This window comes from Schistocerca cancellata, chromosome 3, assembly GCF_023864275.1.
Source record: "Schistocerca cancellata isolate TAMUIC-IGC-003103 chromosome 3, iqSchCanc2.1, whole genome shotgun sequence".
Lineage (NCBI taxonomy): Eukaryota > Metazoa > Arthropoda > Insecta > Orthoptera > Acrididae > Schistocerca > Schistocerca cancellata.
Window position 1 is genome coordinate 764807658 of NC_064628.1, and position 19400 is coordinate 764827057.

Consider the following 19400-nt stretch of genomic DNA (forward strand, 5'->3'; position numbering starts at 1 on the left):
GGCGGCCCCAGTATTTAAGGGGCAGAGGTCGAACTGAGACAGTAAAGTTTCGCCATCTCTGCCTTGGCCAGTAAGCACAGTGCCCCCCGACAAGGGGTTATGGGCGTTAAAATCTCCCAAAAGTACGAAAGGTTTAGGGAGTTGATCAATCAGAGCAGATAATACATTCAGGGGTACTGCACCATCTGGAGGAAGACATACATTGCAGACAGTTATTTCCTGTGTCATCCTTATTCTGACAGCCACAGCTTCAAGAGCGTTTGAAGGGGCACAGGTTCACTACAGACTGAGCTTAGGACATAAACTCAAACGCCACCTGACACTCGATTATAGTCGCTATGGTTCCTATAATATCCTTTATAGCCACGGAGGGCAGTGGTCCGCATTGCTGGGAACCAGGTTTCCTGAAGAGCAATGCAGATAGCTGGTGTAAAGATTAACAGTTGCCATAGCACAGCCAGGTGACGCAAAAAACCGCCACAATTCCACTGGAGGATGACGTCATCGTGAAACTGGGAAGGCATGGAAGATTCAATGAGGTAGTTTACACCTCAGGGTCACCTGCTGCCACTGACTTATTGCTTGAGCAGTCTATATCCATTGCGTCCGAGGGTCTGGCGACATCTATGTCCTCAGTGGATGACAGAATCTCCACTCCATCTTCAGACGCAGAGCTTGTAGATAGTGGCGGTGTGGGTGCCACCGCAATTTCCTTGGTCTTAGGGGTTTTCTTTTTGGATTTCTCTCGTTGCTCCTTGGGTTTCCCTGACTGGGAGGACTTCACTGGCTCAGTCTCTGGAACTGGGGATGAGTGTGAAGCACTATGACCAGCAGCTTTTGGGCTCTTCAGCCACTGGCGAGTGTCATCTTTCCCACTAGCAGAAACCTGGGAAAGGAGTGACCCCAGGAACCCCCTCCTAGTGAGAGAGAAGCAGCTTCTCTGGCTTAGAAGTGGGGACAGACGTCCCCAATGGTTGGGGGGGGGGGGGGGGGGTTGTTGCTCCCAAAGTAGGTGGTGTAGGAGCAACAGGGAGGGAAATGCCTCCCCCCCCCCTCCCACCATCAAGGGGGCAGGTGTAGTCTTCCAGCTCTGTGAGGTGACTGGGGTTGGCAGAGCTGATGGTGCCAGAACTGTTGTAGCGGCGGCATAAGACGATGTCATATGCATAGGATGCAGGCGTTCAAATTTTTTCTTAGCCTCAGTGTGTTCAGTCGGTCTAGGGTCTTGTAGTCCATGATTTTCCTTTCCTTCTGGAGAATCCTGCAGTCTGGCGAGCAAGGTGAATGGTGCTCTCTGCAGTTGACGCAGATGGGAGGCAGGGCACATGGAGTATTGGAATGTGATGGGCATCCACAATCTCGACATGTGATGCTGGAAGTACAGCGGGAAGACATATGGCCCAACTTCCAGCACTACAAAACAGTACATAGCACACCGTCAACGCACTACTGTGCTATAAGTGTGCCAAAGATGACAACCAAAGCAGTCTTGCTATGAAACGAAATAGCACACCAGACCATTGCTCCTGGTTGCAGGCCACATGGCAGGAGTGGTGGTCTGGGATGCAAATTTCTTTTCATAGCAGGGACCCTTTGGTTGTCATCTTCAGCACACTGATAGCACAAAGTACATCGACGATATTCTACACCCTATTTTGTTGCCTTTTATGGCAAGCCAAACCAGCAAAATAATGCTTATCTGCATATGGTTAGAGTTTCTACTGCTTGTCTTCATGTTTGGCAAACCCTGCCTTCAACAGTAAGGTCATTGGAACTCTCCCCAACTGAGAATGTTTGGAGCATTATGGGCAAGACCAACCAAGCAGCTCCAGATTTTGATGATCTACTGGACCAGCTGCACAGAATCTGGCATGATATCCCTCATGAGGACATCTAACAACTGTATCAATCAATGCCGAGCTGAAAAACAGCTTGCATAAAAGCCAGAGGTGAACCAGTACATTATTGACTTGCACAATTTGTGAATCTCTTTCTCTTGACTAAATCATCCAATTTTTCTGAAATTCTAATCATTTGTTTGTCTGTAAATATACAATACATCTACTGATTTCTGTACCATTTGGATAATTCCTTCACAGTTTGTCTTTCTTTCTTTTTCGTGTAATTTTGATTTAAACAACATTATACTGTATTAACTATACTCAATTGTTTTCCTGGATTTATGTTGTGTAAATACAAGAACTGTGACACAATATCCTTTCCAATAATGCTGAAGAAGAGCTGTGTATGTCAAAAGATACTAATTTTGCACTTTTTGAAATCCTAACATCTGTCAACTTGTTTACCAAATCTAAACTGTTCTTATTGGTATAATTCCCTTTGAAGTTCAGTTTTTTCTTCATGATGATGTTGATCCTCTTGACTCTACTGGGCACTGGTGCCAGTATTGCATATACTGCTGGTTAGGTTGACACTTCTGGTTTATGGAGTTTGGGTAAGCCATACAGCTGTAGTGCCCTAGGTTTCAGTTTAAAATTGCACTTAAAAACTTACTACTCACGTTGTACCCAGTGCAGGCATCTAACAATCACATCAGGGTCACAAATTGTCGGCATTCATGGGAAGCCATCCTGGGCTTACATATCAGCAAGATAATGCTTATCCACACATGGCAAGAGTTTGTACTGATTGCCTTCATGATTGACAACCCTACCTTCAACAGTAAGATCGCTGGATCTCTCCCCAGCTGAGAATGTTTATCTATTCGCTGTATATGGAAAGGTTCCACTGGATAGCTCCTCAATTTCTTGAAAAATATGAACCAGTTACATACTGAAATAAAGGTCAGTGTGGAGTTAGGGGTTTCCACCATCAATTTCCTATACATCAGCTTAGAGATAGTAGATAGGAATCATAAATTTAAATTTTTCTGGAAAAGTTCCTTTACTGAAACATTCATCCCAGCTTCTTCTCAACATCTGACAGCCTACAAACATGCAGTATTCCAGCACATGTCCATTGTCTCCTTTCTACTCCCATGTCCCAAGAAGGCTATGATGAGGAACTTAATGCAATGAAAACTACAGCTGCAAATAATGAATCTGAATTCAACATTATTGACAACATTTTCAATAACAAACTGAAGAAGCAAGCCAGAATCCTACTGTACCCAGTGTGTGTGTGTGTGGGGGGGGGGGGGGGGGGGGTTATGTGCCACAGACATTAGTTAAATGTTTCAGCCATATCTGTATACATACTCTGCAAGCCACTATACGGTGTATGGCATATGTTAGCATGTACCATTACTGCTAGTCACTTCCTTTCGTATACCACTCGCAAATGGAGCAAGAGAAAAATGAATGTTTATATGTCTCTGTAAGAGCCCTAATTTTTCTTATCTTGTCTTAGCAACCCTTAAGTGAAACGCTTGTTGGTGGCAGCAGGATCTTTCAGCAGTCAGCTTCAGATGCCACTTCTCTATTTCTCAATAGAGTTTCAAGTAAAGAACACTGATTTCCCTCCAGACTTTCTCTTTCAAGTTCATGAAACACCTCCAGAACACTTGTATGTTGATTGAACCTGTCATTAAGTCAAGCAGCCTTCTTTAATTCGACCTAGTGGGGATCTCAAACACTTTAACAGTACTCAAGAATGTGTTGCACATCCGTTCTATATGTGTACTCCTTTCTAAATGAGCTACACTTTCCTAAAACTCTCCCAATAAGCTGGAGTCTATTAATCACCTTCCCTACTACCGTCCTTATGTGCTCATTCCATTTCACATTGCTTTGCAACATATTTAATCAACATGACTGCATCAAGCAGCTCATCACTAATACTTCATTTGAGCATTACATGAATGTTTTTCCAACTTACTGGCATTAACTTACATTTTTCTGCATTTACAACAAGCTGCTGTTCATCACAGCACACATAAATTCTAAGTCACGTTATATCCTTCTACATTCACTCAACGACAATACTTCCCCATACACAGTGTTGTCAACAAAGAGTTGCAGATTGCTACTCACCCTATCTTTCAGATCATTTATATATGAATATAATAGAGGGAAACATTCCACGTGGGAAAAATATATCTAAAAACAAAGATGGTGTGACTTACCAAAGGAAAGTGCCGGCAGGTCGATAGACACACAAACAAACACAAACATACAAACAAAATTCAAACTTTCGCAACCAACGGTTGCTTCATCAGGAAAGAGGGAAGGAGAGGGAAAGATGAAATGATGTGGGTTTTAAGGGAGAGGGTAAGGAGTAATTCCAATCCCGGGAGTGGAAAGACTTACCTTAGGAGGAAAAAAGGACACGTACACACACACACACACACACACACACACACACACACACATCCATCCGCACATACACAGACACAAGCAGACATTTGTAAACGCAAAGAGTTTGGGCAGAGATGTCAGTCGAGGCGGAAGTACAGAGGCAAAGATGTTGTTGAAAGACAGGTGAGGTATGAGCGGCGGCAACTTGAAATTAGTGGAGGTTGAGGCCTGGCGGATAACGAGAGGAGAGGATATACTGAAGGGCAAGTTCCCATCTCCGGAGTTCTGACAGGTTGGTGTTAGTGGGAAGTATCCAGATAACCCGGACGGTGTAACACTGTGCCAAGATGTGCTGGCCGTGCACCAAGGCGCCACAGGGTGATCCTCATTACCAACAAACACTGTCTGCCTGTGTCCATTCATGCGAATGGACAGTTTGTTGCTGGTCATTCCCACATAGAAAGCTTCACAGTGTAGGCAGGTCAGTTGGTAAATCACGTGGGTGCTTTCACACGTGGCTCTGCCTTTGATCGTGTACACCTTCCGGGTTACAGGACTGGAGTAGGTGGTGGTGGGAGGGTGCATGGGACAGGTTTTACACCGGGGGTAGGGAAGGTGGTTTGGGGATTTCATAGGGATGAACTAAGAGGTTACGAAGGTTAGGTGGACAGCGGAAAGACACTCTTGGTGGAGTGGGGAGGATTTCATGAAGGATAGATCTCATTTCAGGGCAGGATTTGAGGAAGTTGTATCCCTGCTGGAGAGCCACATTCAGAGTCTGATCCAGTCCTGGAAAGTATCCTGTCACAAGTGGGGCACTTTTGTGGTTCTTCTGTGGGAGGTTCTGGGTTTGAGGGGATGAGGAAGTGGCTCTAGTTATTTGCTTCTGTACCAGGTCGGGAGGGTAGTTGCGGGATGCGAAAGCTGTTTTCAGGTTGTTGGTGTAGTGGTTCAGGGATTCCGGACTGGAGCAGATTCATTTGCCACGAAGACCTAGACTGTAGGGAAGGGACCGTTTGATGTGGAATGGGTGGCAGCTGTCATAATGGAGGTACTGTTGCTTGTTGGTGGGTTTGATGTGGACGGACGTGTGAACCTGGCCATTGGACAGATGGAGGTCAACGTCAAGGAAAATGGCATGGGATTTGGAGTAGGACCAGGTGAATCTGATGGAACCAAAGGAGTTGAGCTTGGAGAGGAAATTCTGGAGTTCTTCTTCACTGTGAGTTCAGATCATGAAGATGTCATCAATAAATCTGTACCAAACTTTGGGTTTGCAGGCCTGGGTAACCAAGAAGGCTTCCTCTAAGCGACCCATGAATAGGTTGGCGTACGAGGGGGCCATCCTGGTACCTATGTCTGTTCCCTTTAATTGTTGGTATGTCTGGCCTTAAAAAGTGAAGAAGTTGTGGGTCAGGATGAAGCTGGCTAAGGTAATGAGGAAAGAGGTTTTAGGTAGGGTGGCAGGTGATCGGCGTGAAAGGAAGTGCTCCATCGCAGCGAGGCCCTGGACGTGCGGAATATTTGTGTATGAGGAAGTGGCATCAATGGTTACAAGGATGGTTTCCGGGGATAACAGATTGGGTAAGGATTCCAGGTATTTGAGAAAGTGGTTGGTGTCTTTGATGAAGGATGGGAGACTGCATGTAATGGGTTGAAGGTGTCGATCTACGTAGGCAGAGGTACGTTCTGTGGGGGCTCGGTAACCAATTATAATGGGGCGGCCGGGATGATTGGGTTTGTGAATTTTAGGAAGAAGGTAGGGGTGCGGGGTGTTGGTGGGGTCAGGAGGTTGATGGAGTCAGGTTAAAGGTTTTGTAGGGGGCCTAAGGTTCTGAGGATTCCTTGAAGCTCCACCTGGACATCAGGAATGGGATTACCTTGGCAAACTTTGTATGTGGTGTTGTCTGAAAGCTGACGCAGTCCCTCAGCCACATACTCCCGACGGTCAAGTACCACGGTCGTGGAACCCTTGTCCACCAGAAGAATGACGATGGATCGGTCAGCCTTCAGGTCACAGATAGCTTGGGCTTCAGCAGTGGTGATGTTGGGAGAAGGATTAAGGTTTTTTAAGAAGGATTGAGAGGCAAGGCTGGAAGTCAGAAATTCCTGGAAGGTTTGGAGAGGGTGATTTTGAGGAAGAGGGGGTGGGTCCCGCTGTGACGGAGGACGGAACTGTTCCAGACAGGGAGACTCCTCAAACATGCCTTGGCCCTAGCCAGATTACGCTCCCATAATTTATTTTCTCAGGCTTGTCTGACATTTGGCATTACCCCCAAAGGCCTCACACTTAAAGTTCCCATCTCTGGCTGCAACCCTTCTTTCCATCAGTCCCTATACCAGTTCCAAACTGAACAATCCATTGCCCTCACCCACCTAATCCTTCACCTACACATCAACTCAGCCAACGAACACACCAGTCAACTCCTATCCTTAATAAAAGTCCTCAATCTTTCCTCTCCCACATCCACACCGGCTGTTCAGAGCATCCTCCTACAGGCCAACCGCAAATTAAAACAGCATGCCACCCTCCACCTCAAAAAACTATCCAATCTCCTGGTTTCCCACCTCCGGAAAGGCAACTCACTCACCCTTCACAACCTTTCCAGCTAACCTCAACCTCCTCTCATTGCACACAAACCCAGTCTCTCCCATCTACTCAATCTCCCACTTCCAGCTCCACTCCCTCCAAAACCTCAAAATTCCAATCACCACAATCTGGAACCACAACACCCTAATTCAGTAGTTAACCTTTCCTCCAAACCTCTCTCCCAATCCGAAACCTCTGTCCTATCCAAAGGCCTCACCTTCAGCCCCTTAAATCCTGCCTCGAACAGTTCCATCCTCCGTCACAGCAGGAACCACCTCCTCTTCCTCAAAATCACCCTCTCCTAACCTTCCAGGAATTTCTGACTTCCAGCCTTGCCTCTCAATCCTTCTTAAAAAAACCTTAATCCTATTCCCAACATCACCACTGCTGAAGCCCAGGCTATCCGTGATCTGAAGGCTGACCAATCCATCGTCATTCTTCCAGCGGACAAGGGTTCCACGACTGTGGTACTTGATCGTCGGGAGTATGTGGCTGAGGGACTGCGTCAGCTTTCAGACAACACTACTTACAAAGTTTGCAAAGGTAATCCCATTTCTGATGTCCAGGTGGAGCTTCAAGGAATCCTCAGAACCTTAGGCCCCCTACAAAACCTTTCACCTGACTCCATCAACCTCCTGACCCCACCAACACCCCGCACCCCTACCTTCTTCCTAAAATTCACAAACCCAATCATCCCGGCCGCCCCACGGCCGCCCCATTGTAGCTGGTTACCAAGCCCCCACAGAACGTATCTCTGCCTACATAGATAAACACCTTCAACCCATTACATGCAGTCTCCCATTCTTCATCAAAGACACCAACCACTTTCTCGAACGCCTGGAATACTTACCCAGTCTGTTATCCCCGGAAACCATCCTTGTAACCATTGATGCCACTTCCTCATACACAAATATTCCGCACGTCCAGGGCCTCGCTGCGATGGAGCACTTCCTTTCACGCCGATCACCTGCCACCCTACCTAAAACCTCTTTCCTCATTACCTTAGCCAGCTTCATCCTCACCCACAACATCTACACTTTTGAAGGCCAGACATACCAACAATTAAAGGGAACAGCCATGGGTACCAGGATGGCCCCCTCGTACGCCAACCTATTCATGGGTCGCTTAGAGGAAGCCTTCTTGGTTACCCAGGCCTGCAAACCCAAAGTTTGGTACAGATTTATTGATGACATCTTCATGATCTGGACTCACAGTGAAGAAGAACTCCAGAATTTCCTCTCCAAGCTCAACTCCTTTGGTTCCATCAGATTCACCTGGTCCTACTCCAAATCCCATGCCATTTTCCTTGACGTTGACCTCCATCTGTCCAATGGCCAGGTTCACACGTCCGTCCACATCAAACCCACCAACAAGCAACAGTACCTCCATTATGACAGCTGCCACCCATTCTACATCAAACGGTCCCTTCCCTACAGTCTAGGTCTTCGTGGCAAATGAATCTGCTCCAGTCCGGAATCCCTGAACCATTACACCAACAACCTGAAAACAGCTTTCGCATCCCGCAACTACCCTCCCGACCTGGTACAGAAGCAAATAACTAGAGCCACTTCCTCATCCCCTCAAACCCAGAACCTCCCACAGAAGAACCACAAAAGTGCCCCACTTGTGACAGGATACTTTCCAGGACTGGATCAGACTCTGAATGTGGCTCTCCAGCAGGGATACAACTTCCTCAAATCCTGCCCTGAAATGAGATCTATCCTTCATGAAATCCTCCCCACTCCACCAAGAGTGTCTTTCCGCTGTCCACCTAACCTTCATAACCTCTTAGTACATCCCTATGAAATCCCCAAACCACCTTCCCTACCCCCGGTGTAAAACCTGTCCCATGCACCCTCCCACCACCACCTACTCCAGTCCTGTAACCCGGAAGGTGTACACGATCAAAGGCAGAGCCACGTGTGAAAGCACCCACGTGATTTACCAACTGACCTGCCTACACTGTGAAGCTTTCTATGTGGGAATGACCAGCAACAAACTGTCCATTCGCATGAATGGACACAGGCAGACAGTGTTTGTTGGTAATGAGGATCACCCTGTGGCGCCTTGGTGCATGGCCAGCACATCTTGGCACAGTGTTACACCGTCCGGGTTATCTGGATACTTCCCACTAACACCAACCTGTCAGAACTCCGGAGATGGGAACTTGCCCTTCAGTATATCCTCTCCTCTCGTTATCCGCCAGGCCTCAACCTCCACTAATTTCAAGTTGCCGCCGCTCATACCTCACCTGTCTTTCAACAACATCTTTGCCTCTGTACTTCCGCCTCGACTGACATCTCTGCCCAAACTCTTTGCGTTTACAAATGTCTGCTTGTGTCTGTGTGTGTGTGTGTGTGTGTGTGTGTGTGTGTGTGTGTGTGTGTGTGTACACGTGTCCTTTTTTCCTCCTAAGGTAAGTCTTTCCACTCCCATGATTGGAATGGCTCCTTACCCTCTCCCTTAAAACCCACATCCTTTCGTCTTTCCCTCTCCTTCCCTCTTTCCTGATGAAGCAACCATTGGTTGCGAAAGCTTGAATTTTGTGTGTATGTTTGTGTTTGTTTGTGTGTCTATCGACCTGCCACCGCTTTTGTTTGGTAAGTCACATCATCTTTGTTTTTAGATAGATCATTTATATATATAGAGAGAGAACAAGAACAGTCCTATCACACTTCCCTGGGGCATTCCTGACAATACCATCTTCTCCAATGAATACTCACTGTCGAGGACAGTGCACTAGGTTCTTTTCCTTAAGAAGTCTTCAAGCCACTAACATATTTGGGAACCTGTTCCTTATTCTTCGACATTCGTTAACAGTCTACTGTGGGGCACCATGTCAAACACTTTCTGGAAATCTACTAATACGGAATCTGCCTACTGCAGATTCACATGATACTGTGCAAGAAATGGGCAAGCTTGAATTTACATGAGTGATGCTTTCTGCTGATTTGTGAACAGAAGCTATTCTATGTCAATGAAATTTATAATGTTCATACTCAGAATATATTCAAGAATCCTGAAGCATACCTATGTTATGGATATGGGTCTGTAATTTTGCGGGTCTGTTCTTTTGCCTTTCATATATACATTCTGTGAAATACACTCATACAGGCATCTGTGTGATGGTCACACAGTGGTGTGGCTGTATGGTCACTCAACATAAATTACTTTTTTTAAATGTGAAATTTAAAAATTTATCTTCTGGTTTGCTGTCTTCTAGTGACACATAAGACTAGGCAAGGTAGCAGCTTTTGACTTGCTAGTGATTTTATGAATGAACATTATGATGGAAGCTGTTGGATGCTTCACGCATATACCTTTTAATGGACACACAAATTTCTACCAACTTTTACTTGTCAACATTTTCACATTCATTTTTTTACCCAAGAGTGCAACAATCTCTCATTCCTCAGAAATTTACCAAATTTTGTAAGTAAACCACGGTGGGTCTTTTCTGTCCTTATCCACTTACTTGGCAATAATACTACAGAGCACAATTTACAATTAGTTTACAATTTGTCCGTAATTTGTCCATCACACTGGGGATAAATGACGTACATTCATTGTTTAAGTAGAATGCTGACAACTCCTTATTTGCTCTTTCCAACATAAACACTCTCCTAGCCTTCTTGATGGATTTGTAATCTTTAGTAACCATCGTCACAATGATGACATCGTGATCAATAATGCCTGTCTCTACATTGACACTGCTGATTAAGTTAAGTCTGCTTGTAGCTAAAATGTCTCAGATATTTCTACTGCATATGTGTTGTCAAATTAGCTGCTCAAGCTTTTCTTCAAATCAAAAGATAAACAACCAGCTGGACATACAGGTATCATGCATAGTGAAGCATGTTCAAATGGAACTCAAAGTTATGTGATGTATATGAAATACAAATTATTCCAGAAGTCAGATGCATACGCTGTCATGTAAGTCACAAAATTATTTTTATTCTTATAGTCTTTAAAATATGATTTTTATAATTCTTAGTCTTAGTTAAGTTAAAACTGTGTCTTAAGTATGTACTTTAAACAAAACAAATAATTTTTTTGTTCAGCTACAAGTGACTTATTTTATCGCTGTGTCAAAAGGAGTGAGCAAAATTCATAATAATGATTAGGCATACCTCATATCAAATGTGAGGGATATAGGGAGAGGTTTTAACATTGGTTGCTCCAATATCTTCCTTTCACTAGGTGACGCTGGCTCAGATGTTTTATGTCGATCTCGACTTCGGGTCTGGGGTGGAGTCAGATCTGTTTCCAGTGCCATAGATGATAAGTCTGTTTATGGAAGACAATTTCAAAATAGTTTGTTAATAACTATAATAAATACACTTACATAATAAGTTACTGCTAAAGATTTAAGCACGGCAAAGACAAATGTAGCAACCTATTCTTAAAGTGTTAGTTGCCTAAAAATATATACACAGTGATAACATTACTTTTTAATTCAATTGCAACAGCCAACAGATTTCAATCCACAAAATTTTTCTCACAAAGTTATTTATTTTTTTTAAAAAAAACGTTGATAATATGAACTTTGCTACTACATTTAGAATGAAAAAATTCACATTTGCATTTACAAATGAAAAGCAACAACAGGAAATAGTTCTACACTAATGCACACAGATATACTACAGTGTTTATTTTACTAAATGACAACAACATGGGTCTACTTAAACAAAACATAAAACATTTAATAGAGACAGAATATCTAAACAAGGTACAAACCAATCCTACAAAGGAGTTCCAGATGTTAAAAAGTGCAACAAACAATGTATAAGTATTTTTCTTTTAGTTATGTACAAAGTAAAGGGTCAAAAATATTATGAAAAGAATAGACTGTTACTAACTGAAACGACCTGTTGCAGACAGGCACAATGAAAATACCCTTGCAAAATAAGCTTCCAGCCAAAGCCTTCTTCACACGTACACGCCCATAGTCTTTCTGCTATTAAACACTAGCTCTCTTAGCATCCTGCAGACTCCAAGTGCTCTAGCTCATTCAATACACAGGTTACCAACTTTATCTTAACACACTACTACTTACCCTTTGAAGGGAAGGTATACAAATAGCACACCCTTGGGCACCCGCATGTCGCTTTTCTATGCCAACCTTTCTATGACTCATCTGGAGGAAGCTTGTATAGCCTCCCAAAATCCCAAATGCCTGGTATCATTTAGTTTCATTTATGATATTTTCATGATCTGGACTCAAGTCCAAGACAACCTATCCTCATTCCTATATAGCCTCCACACCTTTTCTCCCATAAACTTCAACTGGTCCTCCTCAACAAAGCATGCCACCTTCCTGGACATTTACCTCATCCTCCCTGATGTCTCCATCCGTACCTCTGTCCACATTAAACTCACCGAACACCAACAGTACCTGCATTTCAACAGCTGCCATCCCTTCCCCACCAAAAAATCCCTCCCATACATTCCTGGCCACTCAGGGACAGTTTGTCTGCAGTGGCAATAACTCCTTTGTCCAGTCTGCTGAAGGTCTCACAAAGGCCTTCACAGACAGGCAGCACACACCAGAAACAGTCCACAAACAGATTTCCATGCCATACCCCCACACATCCCCAATTCTCCCACTGCATCCAAGAAGAAGCTACAAAGAAGACCCTCTTTGTGACCTAACACCATCCCGGATTGCAACAACTGAACCAAATGCTCTGTCAGGTCTTTGATTATCTATCATCAGTCCATGAAATGAAGGACATCCTGATCCAGATCCTTCCCACCCAAGCTCTACAACATTGTAGTCCATCCTTATACCCCTCACATCCCATCCCCTTGCCATAGGGATCATATCCCTGTGGAAGACCTAGGTGCAAGACCTGTCCAGTCCACCCACACAATACTTCCTATTCCAGTCCTATCACAAGTTTATCCTACCCCATCAGAGGGCGGGCGACCTGTGCAAGCAGCCATGTCATTTACCAGCTCTGCTGAAATCATTGCACAACTTTTTATATTGGTATGACTATCAATCAGCTGTCCACAAAGATAATGGTCACCGTAAAACTGTGGCCAAATGCAAAGTGGACTCACCTGTGGCACAATATATGGCTGAACATAATATAATTGATTTCAATGGCTGCTTCACAATCGAGGCCTTTTGGATCCTACCCACTACCACCAGCTTTTCTGAACTGTGCAGATGAGACACATTATCTGCTTCCAAAATCATGCCAGCCTCAACCACACCTTCCACCCAACAGTTTCTGCTCCCCTTTCATCTCCTCCACATTCACATCCCCTCACCCCCATTGTGCGCTTCTCTCTGCCAACACATCCATCAGCTTTTCCCCCTTCTCTGCTCTTCTCCTTTTTCCCCTCCTGATTTCCCCTCCCTCTCCCACAGCTGCCTGATGCTGCACCTGGCAGCCTCGTCCTGCCACCATCTTGTCCCTGCATGCTTCGCTAGGCAGCACTGACTTCTCTCCCCCCACCTGTATTCTGCTAACCATCCCCGTTACCCACTCCAACCCAGATTGCTGCTTTCATTCAATGTGACACATCATAGTCTGGCTTTAGTGGCAGCAGATAATGGTCATGTGTGTGTGTGTGTGAGGTGTGCTTGCTTGCTTGTGTGTGAGTGTGTGTGTGTGTGTGTGTTTTGTTTTTCTTTCTGAAGAAGGCTTTGGCCGAAAGCTCGATGTAGAACAGTTTTTTCGTTGTGCCTGTCTACAACTCAGTGTGTCGTCTTTATGACGAGTACCAATCTGTCCTTGTCATAATATTGTTTATATTCCAACTTGGCCTTTCCAAAGTAAAGGTTCACTTTCCCAAATTCATTAAATGAGGCTCCATGTCCACTTCAAAACTTACCCCAGAGTAATACTAATTTGGAGGAATTGGATGGGAAGGCTGAGGGGATACTTAATAATTACATGTGGTGACATATTATATATATATTGGACAACATTGATACAGAATGGCTGTTAGTATAGCCAATTATGGCACACAGAGATTTATTTTCAAAAACTCAGACATATATCGTTCACGAGAAAGATTCATAAGAATTACACTGAAAAGAACGGCCAAGAAAGATAAAAGTTCAGTACAATCTGAAATGGCATGTTTATCAATTGTTTATTCAAACATGAGCCAAACTCAACACATCATAACTGTTTAGTGGATAGTGATAAGAGAATCTGAAGTATGAAGTAAAAAGAGTTAGATAAGTTTTGTTTCGAAAATAAAGGACAATGGCCAGAATCATGGCAAAGTTAACACTACCATCTCATAAAATATTAAAAAAATCATGCGAGAAAGGACACCTAGAGGCTCATATAGGTTTCAATCATCAGCCCGACACTGTATCACTGATGTATACGGAGAGATTGCTGGACAATGGTTATTATGCTTTGGGTGTTTTAGCAAATATTTTAAAATTTTACTCACTAATACACTATCGTGCTTGACATTGTTGCATAAGTCATGCAAAATGACACACACAATGGCTACACACAATTAAAATAAACAAAAACAACTTGTACATAAAGTTTATTGGAAGGTCATACTTCTCATTCACAATACATCAAAATACTTTCATTCATAGCATATCAAAACAGCTGTCACTAAATTTTAGTGGTAGGTACTTCAAATGTGCTTTATACAAGTGCATCAAAATTTTCTATTTGCCGTGCAATGAATTGCAAGGGGAAAACAATAATGACATCTCTGTGTGTAGCATAACTGAACGTACAATCAATCCGTTTCCGAAGGGCACACCAGGCCAATGCTGCATGGTAAGAAGACAAAACTTTGCATAAATTCTAAAGCATCCACAGACTGCTGTAAATAAATGTTAAAAGGAGTAGTCTATAACCACAGGTTATTTTAATAAAATACATATTTGCATATGTCGTGCAAAATTACATTAACTGTTATTTCTAAAATTTTAAATAATTTGGTACAGAAATTTCTGTCAAAATGTAAATAATTTAGGAGTAAAGGAAACAACTGATCAAATAGTATAAGAGTTTAGCTGCTGACAAAAAAAATATCATGAAAACTTTGTTAGCTTATTATCACAAACTCATATATAAAAATTGGAGCAACTTCGTATTCTTCAGTCATTCAAAACCTGGCTACAAGTGACAGTAATATTATGGTCTTCCATGAAATTATGTAACACTACATTTCTTGAGTCCAAGAAGAGATGAGTATCACTTTGACATTTTATTTTCTTTCCCTCTCAGAAATGATATTTTATACCCCTCAAGCTGTCGTTACCAATAATACAAGGTTATTACAAATGATTGAAGCGATTTCACAGCTCTACAATAACTTTATTATTTGAGATATTTTCACAATGCTTTGCACACACATACAAAAACTCAAAAAGTTTTTTAGGCATTCACAAATGTTCGATATGTGCCCCTTTAGTGATTCGGCAGACATCAAGCCGATAATCAAGTTCCTCCCACACTCGGCGCAGCATGTCCCCATCAATGAGTTCGAAAGCATCGTTGATGCGAGCTCGCAGTTCTGGCACGTTTCTTGGTAGAGGAGGTTTAAACACTGAATCTTTCACATAACCCCACAGAAAGAAATCGCATGGGGTTAAGTCGGGAGAGCGTGGAGGCCATGACATGAATTGCTGATCATGATCTCCATCGGTTTTCCAATCTCCTGTTTAAGAAATGCCGAACATCATGATGGAAGTGCGGTGGAGCACCATCCTGTTGAAAGATGAAGTCGGCGCTGTCGGTCTCCAGTTCTGGCATGAGCCAATTTTCTGCGGGCTACGCGTGAAACTTGCCCGCACGCGTTCAACCGTTTCTTCGCTCACTGCAGACCGACCCGTTGATTTCCCCTTACAGAGGCATCCAGAAGCTTTAAACTGCGCATACCATCGCTGAATGGAGTTAGCAGTTGGTGGATCTTTGTTGAACTTCGTCCTGAAGTGTCGTTGCACTGTTATGACTGACTGATGTGAGTGCATTTCAAGCACGACATACGCTTTCTCGGCTCTTGTCGCCATTTTGTCTCACTGCGCTCTCGAGCGCTCTGGCGGCAGAAACCTGAAGTGCGGCTTCAGCCGAACAAAACTTTAGGAGTTTTTCTACGTATCTGTAGTGTGTCGTGACCATATGTCAATGAATGGAGCTACAGTGAATTTATGAAATCGCTTCAATCATTTGTAATAGCCCTGTACTTACAGCAATTTCCATTACAGAGAGTAGATTGTTACTGTTCAGTCAAACCTGCTACTACCTATAACATTAAAAAAATTTCCTGTCCTCTTGAATCTTCCCTCTAAAATATAAAGGGAAGGACTCTTGCCACTTTCCATACTGTTTTCTGCTAGGAAGGTTACATTTACTAGGAAGGTTTCGTTTCTAAAGTTTCTCTTCCTTGGACAAATGTAGGCCTTGTTCATGATTATACAGTACTTCATGAATTTAACATCTAGATTTTAACAATAAGTTAGCTGAACTAACAAACCATACTAATCTCTTAGTGAGTCCCAGATACACATTTTATCTTTTTCTCCATAAGTCTTGGTTCCTACCAAATTTGTACAAACCTCCCTCCCTGCTCTACATCACAACAAACATAATGTGACAAAAAAGCATAGCTTGTTTCCTTGTGCTGAAATACAGTGCTTATCAGTCAGTGGCACACATTGAGAAAATATTAAGAGATATAATGACTGAGCATTTTCATTGGAAGTGTAATAGAGCAAATTGGTTACCACCTTTCAAGCTTTCTCAACATCTAACTGTTAATTCTCATTTTAAGTGAGTAACAAAGTTAACCAACAATATATTACAAAATACTAGAAAATTATGGCATTAGTTTTTAAGTTCTTGAAGATTTCACCTAAAACATTTTTTCATGTAGTAAATCATATTCCATTCCTGTTCTTGTGGACTTAGCCATACCCTTTCTGTAGTTGTATTGCTATGGTCTTCAGTCTGAAGACTGGTTTGATGCAGCTCTCCATGCTACTCTGTCCTGTGCAAGCCTCTTAATCTCCAAATAATTATTGCAACCTACATCCATCTGAACCTAATTATTGTACTCATCTCTTGGTTTTTCTCTATAATTTTAAACCCCAATACTTCCCTCCAGTACTAAACTGACAGTGCTTGAGGTTGGAGAATGTGTCCTATGAACCAACCCCTTCTTTTAGTCATCTTATGCCACAAATTTCTTTTCTCTCCAGTTCCATTCAGTACCTTCTCATTAGTTATGCAATCTACCCATCTAATCTTCAGTATTCTCCTGTAGCACTGCATTTCAAAACCTTCTATTTTCTTGCCTGAAGTGCTTATTGTCCACGTTTCACTTCTGTACAAAGCTACACACCACCAGAAATCTCTCCAGAAAACAATCACTGATACTTATATTTATATTAGATGTTAACAAATTTCTGTTTCTCAAACATGGTTTTCATGCTATCATCAGTCTGCATTTCATATGCTCTCTATGTCAGCTATCATCAAACATTTTGTTTCTGAAACAGCAAAACTCCTCTACTACTTTCAGTGTCTTGTTTCCTAATCTAATTCCCTCAGCACTGTCTGATTTCATTCAACTACGTTCTATTACCCCTGTTTTTTATTTTGTTGATGTTCATTTTATATCCTCCTTTCAAGACATTGTCCATTCTGTTCAAATGCACTTCAAAGTCCTTTGCTATCCGACAGAATTACATCATTGGCAAACCTCCAAGTTTTTATTTCTTCTCTTTGAATTTTAATTCTAACTGCAAATTTTTCTTTGGCTTCTTTTAACTGCTTGTTCACTGTCCAGATTGAATAACATCGGCAATAGGCTACAACCTTGTCTCACTCTGTTCTCACCCACAGCTTCCCTTTCATGCCTATCAACTCTTTTAATTGTCATCTGGTTTCTGTACAAGTCATAAATACCCTTTTGCTTCCTGTATTTTACCTTTGTTACTTTAAGACTTTCAAAGAGTGTATTCCCATCAACACTGTCAAAAGCTTTCTCTAAGTCTGCAATTGCTATAAACATAGGTTTGCCTTTCTTTAACTTATCTTCTTAGAGAAGTCATAATGTCACTATTACGTTGCTTATTCCTACATTTCTCCGGAACCCTAACTGACCTTCCCCAAGATCAGTTTTTCCATTCTTCTGTAAATAATTAAATTGATAGTTTGGTAATAATCACACCTGTCAGCATCTGCTCTCTCTGAAATCAGAATTGTTACATTCTTCTTTAAGTCTGAGGGTTTTTTCCCCCCTGTCTCATACATATTGCACATATGATGGAACAGTTCTGTCATGGCTGGCTCTCCCAATGATATCTGCAGTTCTGAGGAAATGTTGACTACTCCAAGGGTCTCATTTTGAATTACATCTTTCAGTGTTCTGTCAAATTCTTCTCACAGTATCATGTCTCACATCTCATCTTCATTTACTTCCTCTTCCCTTTCCATAGCATTACCTTCAAGTTTACTTCCCATGTACAGTCCCTCTACAGATTCCTTCCACCTTTCCCATCTTTGCTCAGTACCAGTTTTTCATGTGAACTTGTGATATTCTTATATCTGCTTCTCTTTTCTCCAAAGGCCTCTTTAATTTTCCCCTTAGGCAGTATCTATTTTTCCCCTGGATATACATGCTGTTTCTCTTTGACAACTCCAATTCAAAGGAAGGCAAGGGAAAAAAAACCAACCAGACTTACAATTGTCCTCTGGCCAATCCTGTTAAGCCATTTTGCATTTTCTGTCTCAGTTTTTAGATGTTTGTATTTCTGTAGTACATAGTTTAATTGCACACATACATTCTAAATTTTAAAAATTCCATTTATGACCATCTCAATTAATGTTTTTGAAACAGACTGTACACACAGATTATAACTAATAAACATTTGAAAATACTAACTCACAATACTCACCTGGTGTGAGGAAATTGGGATCAATTGGTTTTGATGTATCGTTGCATTCCTCCAACTCCTGGTAATTTGTGAGATGTGACCAAAGGGCAGACTTTCCCTATATAAACACACAAATATGAATCTTGGTAACAGCCTCTTTACATTTACTCATTGATTAAAAGTACAACAGCAAAATGCTAACAACAATGTAATGACAGGTACAGTTTCTACAAAATGTTGTTACAATTTTGCAATACCAGTAGCTTGAAGATGTAAAAATCAGTCCATTGCTTTCAAAACTACATCTTTAGAAAACAGAAACAAAAAAGTGCAAGTGAATATTGTCAAAAAATATCCACATGGAGCACAGAAAGAACAAATCACTAAGAATGCAGAGTTAACAGAGAGATATGATGCATTTAAAAAAATCAAACAATAGCTTCTCCTTCTTTTCCACTCTAACACTTATCATTTAAAAGATATTCAACAGTGAGGGCTATCTGATAGATTAGTCATTCAATTTGCTCTCCTTTAATATCATATCTTTAAGTACACAGGACGTTCCATGAGGAATATTCAGTGATATGACTAGAACGATCATTCGAAGCAAAAAAATCTAGTAAAAATAGGCTCTGAAATGGATACTTCAGGAGTTATGAGGATTTGCTCAGTAGAAGAG

General features: G+C 42.2%; 1 protein-coding gene across 1 annotated transcript in view; it reads right to left on the reverse strand.

Annotated features, from left to right (window-relative positions):
- The window catches only part of LOC126175792 (DENN domain-containing protein 5B), a 501428-nt gene that overhangs the window by 32934 nt on the left and 449094 nt on the right, over positions 1–19400 (reverse strand). Inside the window, exons 13-14 of the mRNA XM_049922773.1 lie at positions 18743–18839; positions 10977–11133 (exon numbers count right to left, since the gene is read on the reverse strand). Of these exons, the coding sequence (XP_049778730.1) occupies positions 10977–11133; positions 18743–18839 (254 nt within the window). The remainder of the gene's footprint in view (positions 1–10976; positions 11134–18742; positions 18840–19400) is intronic.